A 14881-nucleotide genomic window follows, 5' to 3' on the forward strand; every position below is an offset into this window, starting at 1 on the left:
TGAAGCCTGTCAAGAGTTAATAACCCCCTGGTGCTATTAACACTAAAGTGTGAAACTCTTGCCTGGCACAAGGCTGATCGGGGGTGATAATCTCTAGTGTAAACATTTATCTGGTTCCTTTTGAAGTCACTCCTCTTGCACCTGGAAAACTTCAATGTGCCTTATTCTGTTACTCTGTATTATAAAAAAATCTGAGGCTCAATCAGAACATTACTTTCAGATTCTGCACAACCTCTCTTGTGTATGTCTGTTTGTCACTTCATCCGACTCTTTGTCCATCTGCTCGAGAGACTCGTTTTATGCAGACACAGGGACCCAGAGGGTCTGCGGCACAGGACTGGGATTGCTAGGTCCTCAGGTAGTACTATGTCCAGTTTTCTGAGTAAATGCCAGACAGATTTCCACTGTGGTTGTACCAGTTTACAATTTCACCAGCAATGGAGGAGTGTTCCTCTTTCTTCATATCCTTGCTAGTATCTGCTGTCACCTGACCTTTCATCTTAGCCATTGTGACTGGTATGAGTTGGAATCTCAAGGTTGTTTTGATTTGGATTTCCCTGATGACTAAGGATGTTGAACATTTCTTTAGGTGGTTCTCAGCCATTTAGTAATCCTCAGTTGAGAATCCTTTGTTTAACACTTTACCCCATTTTTTAATAGGGTTATTTAGTTCTCTGGAGTATAACTTCTTGCGCTCTTAGTATATATTGGATATTAGCCCTCTATCGGCTGTAGGGTTGGTAAAGATCTTTTCCCAATCTGTTGGTTGCTGTTTTGTTATATTGACAGTGTCCTTTGCCTTAAAGAAGCTTTGCAATTTTATAAGGTCCCATTTGTCAGTTCTTGATCTTAGAGCATAAGCTGTTGGTGTTCTGTTCAGGAACTTTTTCCCTGTGCCCATGTCCTCGAGGCTTTCCCCCACATTTTTTTTCTGTTAATTTCAGTGTATCTGGTTTTATGTGGAGGTCCTTGATCCACTTGGATTTTAGCTTTGTACAAGGAGATAAGAATGGATAGATTTGCATTCTTCTACATGCTAAACACCAGGTGGACCTGCACCATTTGTTGAAAATGCTGTCTTTTGTCCAGTGGATGGTTTTAGCTCCTTTGTAAAAGAACAAGTGACCATAGGTGTATGGGTTCACTTCTGGGTCTCTAATTCTATTCCATTGATCTACCTGCCTGTCACCATACCAATACCAGGCAGTTTTTTTCATAATTGTTGTGTAGTTCAGCTTGAAGTCAGGGATGGTGATTCCACCAGAAGTTCTTTAATTGTTTAGAAGAGTTTTCGCCATCCTGGGTTTTTTGTTATTCCAGATAAATTTGGAAATTGCTCTTTCTAACTCGGTGAAGAATTGAGTTGGAATTTTGATGGGGATTGCATTGAATCTGTAGGTTGCTTTTGACAAGATAGCCATTTTTACTATATTAATCCTGCCAATCCATGAGCATGGGAGATATTTCCATTTTCTGAGATTTTCTTTGATTTCTTTCTTCAGAGACTTGAAGTTCTTGTCATATAGATCTTTTTCTACCTTAGTTAGAGTCACACCAAGGTATTTTATATTGTTTGTGACTATTGTGAAGGGTGTGGTTTCCCTAATTTCTTTCTCAGCATGTTTATCCTTTGAGTAGAGGAAGGCTACTGATTTGTTTGAGTTAATTTAATATCCAGCAACTTTGCTAAAGTTGTTTATCAGCTGTAAGAGTTCTCTGGTGGAATTTTTGGGGTCACTTCAGTATACTATCATATCGTCTGCAAATAGTGATATTTTAAGTTCTTCCTTTCCAATTTGTATCCCTTTGACCTCCTTTTTGCTGTCTAATTGCTCTGGCTAGGACTTTGAGTACTATATTGAATAGGTAGGGAAAGAGTGGGCAGACTTACATAGATGCTGAATTTAGTGGGATTGCTTCAAGTTTCTCTCCATTTAGTTTGATGTTGGCTACTAGCTTGCTTGTGGTGTCTTGCTTTTTACTATGTTTACGTATGGGCCTTGAATTCTTGGCTTTTCCAAGACTTTTGTCATGAAGGGGTGTTAGATGTTATCAAATGCTTTCTTAGCATCTAATGAAATGATCACATGGGTGTTGTGGGTTTTTTTTTAGTTTGTTTATATAGTGGATTATGTTGATGGATTTTCATATATTGACCCATTCCTGCATCCCTGGCATGAAACCTAGTTGATCATGATGGATGATCATTTTGATTTGTTCTTGGATTTGGTTTACAAGAATTTTATTGAGTATTTTTGCATAGATATTCATAAGGGAAATTGGTCTGAAGTTCTCTTTCTTGGGTCTTGATGTTGTTTAGGTATAAACAAGTGTAGATTAATAAAATGAATTCGATAGCGTTCCTTCTGTTTCTATTTTGTGTAATAGTTTGAGGAGCATTGGTATTAGGTCTTCTTTGAAGGTCTGAGAGAATTCTGAAATAAACCCATCTGGTCCTTGGCTTTTTTTGGTTGGGAGACTATTAATGACTGTTTCTATTTCTTTAGGGGATATGGGACTATTTAGATAGTTAATCTGATCCTGATTTAACTTTCGTACCTGGTATCTGTCTAGAAAGTTGTCCATTTGATCCATATTTTCCAGTTTTGTTGAATATAGGTTTTTGTAGTAGAGTCTGATGATTCTTTGGGTTTCTACAGTTTCCATTGTTATGTCTCACTTTTCATTTCTGATTTTATTAATTTGGATACAGTCTCTGTTCTCTCTGGTTAGTCTGGCTAAGAGTTTATCTATCTTATTGATTTTCTCAAAGAACAAGCTCCTGGTTTTGTTGATCCTTTGTATAGTTCTTTTTGTTTCTACTTGGTTGATTTCAGCGCTGAGTTTGATTATTTCCTGCCATCTACTCCCCTTGGGTATATTTGCTTCTTTTTGTTCTAGAGCTTTGAGGTATGCTGTCAAGCTGTTAGTGTAAATTCTCTCCAGTTTCTTTTTGAAGGCACTTAGAGATATTAGTTTTCTGTTTCCCACTGCTTTCATTATGTACTATAGGTTTTGGTATGATGTGTCTTCATTTTCAATAAATTCTAAAAAGTCTTTCACTACTTTTCTGTAATTTCTTCCTTGACCAAGTTATTGTTCAGCGTCCATGTGTATGTGTGTCTTATGTTGTTTTTGTTGGAAATTAAGACCAGCCTTAGTCCGTGGTGATCTGATAGGATGCATGGGATTATTTTCATCTTCTTGTATCTGTTGAGGCATCTTTTGTGACCAATTATATGGTCAATTTTGGAGAAGGTACCATGAAGTGCTAAGAAGAAGGTATATTCTTTTGTTTTACCATGAAATGTTTATAGATATCTGTTAGATCCATTTGGTTCATAACTTCTTTTATTTTCACTGTATCTCTGTTTACTTTTTTTCCATAATCTGCCTGTTACTGAGAGTGGGGTGTTGAACTCTCTCCCTATTATTGTGTGGGGTGTGATGTGTGCATTGAGCTTTAGTAAAGTTTCTTTTACAAATGTGGGTGACCTTGCATTTGGAACAAAGATGTTCAGAATTGAGAGTTCATCTTGGTGGATTTTTCCTTTGACTAATATGAAGTGTTTTTCCTTCTCCTTTGTGATAACTTTTGGTTGAAAGACGATTTTATTCAATATTAGAATTGCTATTCTACCTTGTTTCTTGGGAACATTTTCTTGGAAAATTGTTTTCCAGGCTTTTAATCTGAGATAGTATCTGTCTTTGTCACTGAGGTGGATTTTCTGTATGCAGCAAAATGTTGGGTCCTATTTACATATCCATTCTGTTAGTCTATGTCTTTTTATTAGGGAATTGAGTCCATTGATGTTAAGGGATATCAAGGAAAAGTTACTTCCTGTTATTTTTGTTGTTGGAGTTGGATTTATGTTTATGTGGTTATCATCATTTAGATTTGTTGAAAGATTACTTTCTTGCTTTTTCTAGGGTGTAGTTTCCCTCCTCATGTTGGTGTTTTCCATCTATTGTTCTTTGTAGGGCTGGATTTTTGGAAACATATTGTGTAAATTTGGTTTTGTCATGGAATATCTTGGTTTCTCCGTCTATCATAATTGAGTTTTGTTGGTTATCGTAGTCTGGGCTGGCATTTATGTTCTCTTAGGGTCTGTATGACATCTGTCCAGGATCTTCTAGCTTTCATAGTCTCTGTTGAGAAGTCTGGTGTAATTCTGATCGGTCGGCCTTTATATGTTACTTGACCTTTCCTTACTGCTTTTAATAATCTTTCTTTGTTTAATGCATTTGGTGTTTTGATTACTATGTGACAGGAGGAATTTCTTTTCTGGTCCAATCTATTTGAAGTTCTGTAGGTTTCATATATGTTTATGGACATCTCTTTCTTTAGGTTAGGGAAATTTTCTTCTGTAATTTTGTTGAAGATATTTACTGGCCCTTATGTTGAGAGTCTTCACTCTCTTCTATACCTATTATCCTGAGGTTTCATATTCTCATTGTGTCCTTGATTTCCTGAATGTTTGGGTTAGGAGCTTTTTGCATTTTCTTTGACTGTTGTGTCAATGTTTTCTATGGTATCTTCTGCCCTTGATATTCTCTCCTCTATCTCTTGTATTCTGTTGGTAATGCTTGCATCTATGACTCCTGATCTCTTTCCTAAATTTGCTAATTCCAGTGTTGTGGCCCTTTGTGATATCTTTATTGTTTCTATTTCCAATTTTAAATCTTGGATGGTTTTGTTCATTTCCTTAGTCTGTTTGATTGTGTTTTCCTGTAATTCTTTAAGGGGTTTTTGTGCTTCCTCTTTTAAGGGCTTCTACCTTTTTTTAAAGTTGGTTATTTGTGACCTTCTTAAAGTCTTCTATCATCATCATGAGAAGTAATTTTCATGCCAAGTCTTGCTTTTCCAGTGTGATGGTGTATCCAGGACTTGTTATGGTAGGAGAATTGGGTTCTGATGATGCCAAGTAACCTTGGTTTCCATTGCTTATGTTATTATGCTTACCTCCCACCATCTGAATATCTCTAGTGCTAACTGCCTGCACTATCTGACTAGAACCTGTCCTTTGTCTAATCGTGGTTTTGTCAGAACTCCTCATAGTCCAACTGTCTCTGTGATTCTGTGATTCCAGGATCCTGTGGTTCTGGGTGTGATCCTGGGAGACAAACTGTCTCTGGGACTCTGAGATCCTTTTGTGACCAAGATCCTGGGATCCTGGAATCCTGTAATCATGGCTGTGTTAGAGTGCCTGGAATTTGAGCCTCCTCTGTGTGCTGTGGGACTGGCTACAGAGTTCATACCCAAGGTAAATCTGTGCAGACTCGAAGGAGAGAACTATATCTTTAATGGGTGCTCTGATTAAAGATACTAGAAGTATTACCTGCTGGAAGCTCATAACTGAGCCACTTTCCTATGGGAGAAAAAAAGAGTCTCTCTTATCCCAGGCTATTCTCCTTCTCTATTCAGCCCTCACTGGATTAGTGCCATATAAATATAAAAGTAGAGCCCACTTCATTTAAATTTTAAAAAATACTAAGCAGTTGCTCATCACATACCCAGTGTTAACAGTTTCCATGACAGCAATGCTTCAGCTCATAATCCTTTCCTTCCTCTAGTCAACAGCTATTTCACCCACACATTGTAGGAAGCTACATAATCCATCAAGTAAATAGTTTTTACATAGTTTTCAACTTCCTAATGTTCATCTTTCCAGTGGCACAAAACTATTAGGCATTCAGTCCAAGCCATATAATTTTGAATTTTGATGTTTTCCAAGTTAGTGTTGTATGATAGTGTTCTCTTCCAATGCTGCACAGTGTCATTGAGCTCTGCTTTCCCTGTAGCTATGTAGTTATAAAGGTAAAAAATATAATATCTATGGTACACTATGCTGCTAACTTTGGGTGTTCAACAGGTTAGGTGTATAAAGTATATTCATGACTTACAACATCTTAATTTTATGATGGGTTTTTTGGGGGGTGTCACAGCATCTGAGGAACATCTCTTTAAACTACCACCCCCATGCACTATGCTAAGTATGACACAACAATCCTTGTGAGCTGTGGGGTTATTATTTATTAAATACATCATAACAGAAGTGTTGATAATGATCATAAATGCTATAGACTTAAGTCAACATATTTAATAATATATAATGGAAAGAATTCCTAGTAAAGTGGGCTCAAGAAATACACACTAATAAAAATCAGTAACCAGAAATATTGGTCAAAACTGAATGCATGTAGGCCATGAAGAAAGAGAATCTGGTACTTTTTTTTTCTTTCTAGTCTATATTTTGGAGATTATAATATTACAACATTTCTCCCTTTCTTTTCCTCCTTCCAAACTCTTTTATATAATCACCCACCTCACTGCGCCACTTTTCCCTCACACAGTCTGTCCCCCTGTGCCCCACTATCCTTCTCCTCTGAGAGGGTGGAGGGCCCCCTTGGGGTCCCCCCACCCTGGTGCATCAAATCACTGCAGGGTTAGGATCATCCTCTCCCACTGAGGACAGACAAAGCAGCCCAGTTAGGGGATTGTATTCCACAGACACAGAAAAGCTTTAGGGATGGTCCCCGTGCAATTGTTGGGGAAACCACATGAAGACCCAAGCTATATATTGCTACATATGTGTGTGGGACCTAGGTACAACCTGTGTATGTGCTTTGGTTGATGGTTCAGTCTCTGACAGTCCATAAGGGTTCAGGCTAGTTGACTCTGTTGGTCTTCCTGTGGAGTTCCTAACCCCTTCAAGGCTATCAATCTTTCCCCCATCTCTTCCATAAGAATCCCTGAGTTTCATCCAATGTTTGGAAGTGGGTCTCTGCATGTATTTCAGTCAGCTGTTTGGTGGATTCTATCAGAGAATAGTTATGGAAGGTTCTTGTCTGCATGAGTAACAAGAGCATCATGAATAGTGTCAGGGATTGATGCTTGCCCATGGGATGGATCTCAAGTTGGGCTAGTTATTGACTGGCCATTACCTCAGTCTTTGCTCTGTGTCACTGCATTTCTTATAGACAAGATAACTTTTGAGTCAAAAGTTCTCTGAGTAGGTTGGTGTTCTCATCACTCTACTAATGCCTGGCTACAGGAGGTGGCCTCTTCAGGTTCCATATCCTCATTGTGGTGAGTCTCACCTAAGGTCACCCGCATTGATTCCTGGGAGCCTCCCTCATCCCAGGTCTCTGGCTTGTCCTTGGAGATGTCTGCCACCACCACATCTTGATCAGTGGCAGATTTTCATTCATTCTCCTGGCCCTCTGACCTTCTCTCTTGTCACTCCACACAAATGATCCTTACATATCCCCATTTCCCTTGATATCTCCTCACTTACCCAGTTCCCTCCCTCCAACTGCCTCCTATGACTATTTTATGCCCCCTTCTAAGTCTCCAAGAAGTGCTGACACACAGGCTTAAAGGAGGAACAAGCCACAGTCAGAGACAGCAAGACAAGTTAACATCAGAGACAACCAGATGGCAAGAGACAGGGCAAGAACATAAGCAACAGAAAAAAAGGCTACTTGGCATCATCAGAACCCAATTCTTCCACCACAGTGAGCCCTGGATACACCAACTCACCACAAAAGCAAGATTCTGATTTAAAATCACATCTCACAATAATGATAGAGGACTTTAAGAAGGACATAAATAACTCCCTTGAAGAAATAAAAAAGAACAGGTAAACAGGTAGAAGCCCTTAAAAAGGAAAATGTAAATATCCCTTAAGGAATTACAAGGAGGAAAGCCACACCCTAGTAAAAATCAAGAAAGTAATATCCTTTCAACAAAGCCAAAAGAAGATAGACACACAAACATAATTCCATCTCTTACAACAAAAATAACAGGAGTCACTATTCCTTAATATCTCTTAACATCAATGAACTCAATTCCCCAATAAAAGGGACTAACAGACAAGATACATAAACAGGACCCAGCATTTTGCTGCATACAGGATATGTACTTCAGTGACAAAGACAGATATTATTACCTCAGAGAAAAGGGCTAGAAAACGTTTTCCCAGCAAATGTTCCCAAGAAACAGGCTGGAGTAGCTATTCTAATATCGAATAAAATCGAATTTCAACCAAAAGTTATCAAAAAAACATAAGGAAGGACACTTCATAATCACCAAAGGAAAAATCTACCAAGATGAACTCTTAATTGTGAATATATATGCTCCAAATGCAAGACTACCCACATTTGTAGAAGAAACTTTACTAAAGCTCAAAGCACACATTGCACCTCACAAAATAACAGTGGGAGACTTCAACACCCCACTCTCATCAAATGACAGATCATGGTAACAAAAACTAAACAGAGACAGTGAAACTGAAGAAGTTACAGACCAAATGGACTTAACAGATATCTATAGAACATATCATCCTAAAACAAAAGAATATACCTCCTTCTCAGCACCTCATGGTACCTTCTTCAAAATTGACCATATAATCTGTCAAGAAACAGGCCACAACAAATACACGAAGTTTGAAATAATCCCATGCATCCTATCAGATCACTACAGATAAAGGCTGGTCCTCAATAGCAACAAAAATAACAAATGCCCACATACACATGGAAGCTGTAAAACTCCCTACTCAATGACAACTTGGTCAAGGAAGAAATAAAGAAATTATTTCTTCCTTGACAAACCTTACAAACCTCGAGTCCAAGTGAATCAAGGACCTTCATATAAAACCAGATACACTGAATCTAATAGAAGAGAAAGTGTGGAAAATTCTCAAACATATGGGCACAGAGGGAAAGTTCTTGAAGAGAATACCAATGGCTTATGCTCTAAGATCAAGAATTGACAAATGGGACCTCATAAAATTGCAAAGCTTCTATAAGGCAAAGGACACTGTCAGTAAAACAAAACAGCAACCAACAAATTGGGGAAAGATCTTTACCAACCCTACATCTGATAGATGGCCAATATCACATATACATATATATATATATATATATATATATATATATATATATATATATATATATATATATATATACTGGCTGGAAACAACCCACATATCCCTCAACAGAGGAATGCATACAGAAAATGTGGTATATTTACACAATGGAGTACTACTCAGCTATTACAATGACTTCATGAAATTTGCAGGCAAAATGGATGGAACTTGAAAATATCATCCTGAGTGGGGTAACTCAGTCACAAAAGAACACACATGGTATGTACTCACTGATAAGTGGATATTAGGCAAAAAGCATGGAATACCCATGATACAACTCATGGGCCACTTGAAGCTCAAGAGGAAGGAAGAACAAAGAGTGGATGCTTCAGTCCTACTTAGAAGGTGGAACAATATAATCAAGGGAAGTAGAAGGTGGGAGGCACTTGGGGAGAAGAGAAGATGGGGAGGGGAAAACAGGGCAGAATCGGGTATGGGAGGAGATGAGGGAGATGTCAGGAAATTGAACAGAAGTGTGTATCAGTTGGGTATGTGGAACTGGGGCAGTCACCAGAAAGTCCCAGATGCCAGGAAAGCAAGACACTCCAAGAACCCCATTGGCATAACAATAGCTGAGATACCCCACAAAGGGGAGGGAGAACCTGTCAAGACCATATCCACAGGTTAGGCATGGCCCCCCAGTTGAGGGATGGGGCCATCCACCGATCTCCAAAATTTTAACCCAGAATTGCTCCTGTCTAAAGGAAATACAGGGACAAAGAGCAGAGCAAAGACTGCCCCACCTGGGGATCCATCCCACATGCAGGCACCAAACCCAGAAACTATTGCTGATGGCAAGAAGTACTTGCTGAAAGGAGCCTGAAACAGCTGTCTCCTGAGAGGCTCTGCCAGATCTTGACTAATCCAGATGCTGAGGCTCACTACCAACCATCAGACTGAGCACAAGGACCCCAATGGAGGAGTTAGGGGAAGGACTGAAGGAGCTGACGGGGGCCTTATCTGGCATCAGTGGGAGGGGAGGCCCTTGTTCCTGTGAAGGATTGATGCCCAAGTGTAGAGGAATACTACGGTGGTGAGGCAGGAGTGGGTGGATGGGGGAGCACCCTCATAGAAGCAGGATAATGAGGGATGGGGTAGGGGTTTTGCAGAGGGAAAACAGGGAAAGGAGATAACATTTTTCTTTTTAACTTTACATAGCAATTTTTTTCTTTTTCCAGTTTTTATTAGGTATTTTCTTCATTTACATTTCAAATGCTACCCTGAAAACCCCCTATACCCTCCCCCGACCCTGCTTCCCTACCAATCCACTCCTACTTCTTGGCCCTGGTGTTCCCCTGTACTGGGGCATACAGAAAATGTGATACATTTACACAATGGAGTACTACTCAGCTATTAAAAATAATGAATTTGTGAAATTCCTAAGCAAATGGATGGATCTGGAGGGTATCATCCTGAGTGAGGAACCCAATCACAAAAGAACCCACATGATATGCACTCACTGATAAGTGGATATTAGCCCAGAAACTTAGAATACCCAAGATACAATTCGCAAAACACATGAAACTCAAGTAGAAGGAAGATCAAAGTATGGATACTTCCCCCCTTCTTAGGAGATAACATTTGAAATGTAAACAAATAAAATACCTAGTTTAAAAAAAAATGTAGCTTAAAAAAAATAGTCATTTTCACTATTAGTGCTACCTAGCCATGAGCATAGGAGATCTTTCCATCTTCTAATACTTCTTATTATCTTTAATTTCTTTTTTGGGGACTTGAAGTTATGATAAGAATTGTTGAGACTTGGTCTATTGCTATGTTTTGTAATGCTAAATTCTGTACAATTCTATATAAAATTGGGAACAGTCAATTACTGGGGTTTGGGTCACCGCTATTCTACTCTTCTAACTTCAGGCCTGGCTACCTCCCCAGTGGTGTACCCCAGACACTTGCTGTTTCTCCTAGCCATGTGCTCATGGCTCTTCTTCCCTCATAGATGCTTGAAGGGAGGCTTCTCTCTCACTCTTCCTCCTTCTTCCCCTAGCTTCTCCCCCTAGTCTCTCCTGCTCCAACTAGGTCACTCCAAGCCCACCTCTAATCCCTTAAATAATCATTAAATAAACGTTGCCTATTTTATTTAACCAATAGTTTTAAATCAATGAACAGAGTTTGCACAACAAAAGCTTGTAAACATAAACAGATACTTGCTGTTTTCCATCAGCCATATAAGACACTTGCTGTTTTCCATCAGCCATATAAGTATAATATGTGTTTTAGAATAAATGAATGAATAAACAAATTTTTTATAACAACAGTGAGTCTTCAGTGTATTTTGGTGAAACAAAATAAACCAGACACTGGTAGGCCTAGACTGTTGGATATAGGATTTAGCATTATAGTACTTAGCAATAGACCAAACCTCAACAATTCTCAAGAAGCATGGTGTAAGAACTTAGCACCTAGGATCTGCCTTTACTAACAATACTTTTTGTTAATCCAACATATTTAAAGGATTTTTTTCAAAAGGAATTTATTCAAAGCCCTCAGAGACTTCTAAGTCCCTTGGAGATAACCCTTCACTCACCTACAGATTCTATATGCAAATTCTTGAAATTATTCTATCTGTCCCCAAGATCTTCATCTTAGTAACATGCTGAAATTCTGAGAAATACGCAAAATAATATGAAAGAAAATAATGTCAGGGAAAGAAAAAGGAAATGGAGAATATCAGAAGACAAAATGCAATAGGAAAGACACTAGTATTTGTGGTGTGGTAAGAATAATGGTTTATTTTGTTTCAACAAAATACACTGAAGACTCACTGTTGTTATAAAAAATTTGTTTATTCATTCATTTATTCTAAAACACATATTATACTTATATGGCTGATGGAAAATATGCTATTGCTAAATCAGTTCCTTAAAGAAAGATCTATTTGTTTATTAAGCAAAAATTCATTACTTCCTAATCAAATACCAGGAACCATGATAAGGATGTGATCAATGTCTGCTATGGATGCAGAAATAACTCATCCATTTAAAAAATACATATACATTAGTAAATAATAATAAAAGATAGGAGAAATAAACCAAGATTTCTGGCAGTGGAAAACAAGTAACTTGATTTGGTTGGGAAATTCTCCAAATAGATAAAGGTGTGGAAAAATCAAAACAAACAAACAAACAACAGTGAGATTGAGAACAAGCATGTTTGCTAACTCTGATTGGAGGGAGCACAAACATTTGAGGAACCCCAAAAGGGACACTTCCAAATACATAACACAAGGGAAATACTATGTATTGTAATTTAAGAACATGTAATGTTATTAAACATACAGCAAATACATCAAAGTAAGTGGCAATGGGAGGAGTTTTCGAGGAAATGAGTGAGAGGATTAGAAATGAAGAGAGAAAATAAGTAAATAGGATGAGAGTCAAGAAAAATTACTGTGGAAAGTAAAGTTTCATGCTTAGTCTCTACTTTTCAGACTCAAAAAATGAGAAAATAAAGAACTGTTATTATTATTCTGAAGGGTTAAAAATATATAGTATTAGAGGAAGATTTGTCTATCCCCAAATTAAACTGAAAGAGTATATAAAATAATGGAACCATGCTTCATCTGCAATTCTGGAATCAAGTGGGGCATGAAGAGCATAGAACACTGGTTCTCAACCTTCCTAAAGGTGAGACATACATACCCTGTCCTTGTAAAAGGGATATTTGACCCTCAGGGATTGCTACCCACAGATTGAGAACCACTGGTTTTCTTAACACAAACTCAAGATAGTGCTATAATTTGATACTACTCTAAAGCCTGAATTTCTCCAGCAGAGAGGATCTTTTGGCTCCCATGTGTAGGCTGAGTGTGCATGCTACATGGTGAGAGCTGCCTCATTTTCTCAAATGTCCAGAATAAGCATCTAGTCTACAGCTCTCACTAAATGCCAGGTATGTACAAATCCTTTTGTGTGTGTGACATGGTCTTGCTATGTATCCCTGGTCAGATTTCAATTCTTTGTGTAGCCCAGGCTGACCTCAAACTCATGATTCTTCTGCCTCAGCTTCCCTCCTGTATCTCCATGCCCAGCTACTATTCTATTTCTTAACTATCTGATGTATCTATATCATCAACCTTTAGAAGAAAAAGATTCGAGAGATACTTGTTTAGTGAATACCTGAGCTCCTACACCTTTCTTAGTCTTGTATTCCAATATGAAAACATCAGAGAACCCAGAAGAGATTTTCCATATTATAATATCCCAGGATGCTTTCTGTCTCCACCAGGCAAATGACCTGGCCAGTAGAGCTTCTAATCTATGGAGAAAGGCCATCATGACCCCTGAAGTCCAGCTGACAAAAATGACAGTCAAGTGGGTTCAATCTTCTTGGAACCTATAATTGTGAACAGACACTCTCTGATCTGTTTGGTCTTAACCCCATATACAATGGGGTCCAAAGCAGGGGGGAAAAGCAAGTAGAGATTGGCAAGTAGGACCTTGGCAGCAGAAGCTGTGGATGGCCCAAAGCGCTGCATGACCACAGAAAGAAAGCCGGGTCCATAGAAGAAGAGGATGACACAGACATGGGCTGTGCATGTACTTCCTGCTTTGCCACGTGCCTCTGGAGAAGGAAAACGCATCACTGCCTTCACAATCTGTCCATAAGAGTAGGCAATAAAGACCATATCCCCCACACCAAGAAAGATCGCCACAGCAAAAGCATAGAGACTGTCCACAGTTATGGCCCCACAAGCCAGCTTCACCACGGACATGTGTTCACAGTAAGTGTAAGCAATTGTGTGCGAACCACAATAAGACAGTCGACAGGCCAGGCTTGGAAAAAAGATAGTTAAACCCACACCTCGCAGTGCCACCAGGCCTCCAATCTTGGCAACAACTTCAGGGGTAAGGATGGTTGCATAATGCAATGGGTTACAGATAGCCACAAATCGGTCCAAGGCCATGGCCACCAGTACCCCTGACTCCATGGCAGAGAATGCATGGATGAGGAACATTTGGGACAGACAGGCATAGGAGCTGATGGCTGTGGCACCAAACCAGAAAATAGCCAGCATCTTGGGCAGAGTGGAAAGGGAGAGAACCAGATCAACAAAAGAGAGCATTGCAAGAAACAAAAACATGGGCTGGTGGAGCCTGTGTTCTATCCAGATGAGAGAAAGCAGGACTGCATTCCCAGTTAGTGAGAGGACAAACATGAAGCAGAAGGGAAGGGATATCCAAACATGGGCAGCAGTCAGTCCTGGGATGCCAGTCAAGAAGAAAGTATGTGGAAGGAGATGAGAATTATTAGAAAAAATCATAGTTGCTCTCCCACACAAAGAGCAAAGAGCCGCTGTAAAGAAAAGGCAGAGATGTAAGATCCAATGAGTGCAGATTATTAGAAAGTCAGGTTGTATGGTTTCACTGATATCAACACCAACACCACATCACTTTTGCATTACAGTTAGTTCTAAAGAAAAGCTCAAAAATAATTTTCAATTTATTCAATATTTCTGAACATTTTCAGATCAGAAGGGTAAGACAGTGGGAAATACATTGGTGAGAAGTTCAGAAACAAGATCCAAAGCTTAGATTCACAACATGTGTGTTCTGGGCTAATTTATGCAGCTGTGAGTGAATATCAAGCAAGTACTATCAGTTTTTAAATTGTTCCTGTCAAGCTCATACTCCAAATCACCATTGGCCTTGGTGTCATCAAGTCTTAATCCACTGACCACCTAAAACTGCCCAAAATGCTAGCACCTGAAAAGTCTTCATTTAGCGGCAACTCACTCTTCTGGATTTTTTGGCTGCCAACGTTAGAGAATACTATGTATTCCCTGGAGTCTCCAATGCTGATCAGACCCTCCCTTGTATTATTCTTTTTTTTATTTTATTTTATTTTTAATTTATTTTTACACTCCATATTCCATTCCCCGCCCCTCCTCATCCACCCTCTCTCTGCTCCACATCCTACACCTTCTCCCCACCCCC

General features: G+C 39.0%; 1 protein-coding gene across 1 annotated transcript; it reads right to left on the minus strand.

Moving 5' to 3' along the window:
* Positions 1-13231: 13231 nt before the first annotated feature.
* On the minus strand, positions 13232-14237 carry LOC110297203 (olfactory receptor 52K1-like). Its single transcript, XM_021165946.1, has one exon. The coding sequence runs from the start codon at positions 14206-14208 to the stop codon at positions 13255-13257; it is 954 nt and encodes a 317-aa protein (XP_021021605.1). The 5' UTR covers positions 14209-14237; the 3' UTR covers positions 13232-13254.
* Between the last annotated feature and the right edge of the window lie 644 nt (positions 14238-14881).

This window comes from Mus caroli, chromosome 7, assembly GCF_900094665.2.
Source record: "Mus caroli chromosome 7, CAROLI_EIJ_v1.1, whole genome shotgun sequence".
Taxonomy (NCBI): domain Eukaryota; kingdom Metazoa; phylum Chordata; class Mammalia; order Rodentia; family Muridae; genus Mus; species Mus caroli.

Coding starts and splice junctions, on each gene's coding strand:
- LOC110297203 (XM_021165946.1), bottom strand. CDS start 14,208: ATGATTTTTTCTAATAATTCTCATCTCCTTCCACATACTTTCTTCTTG.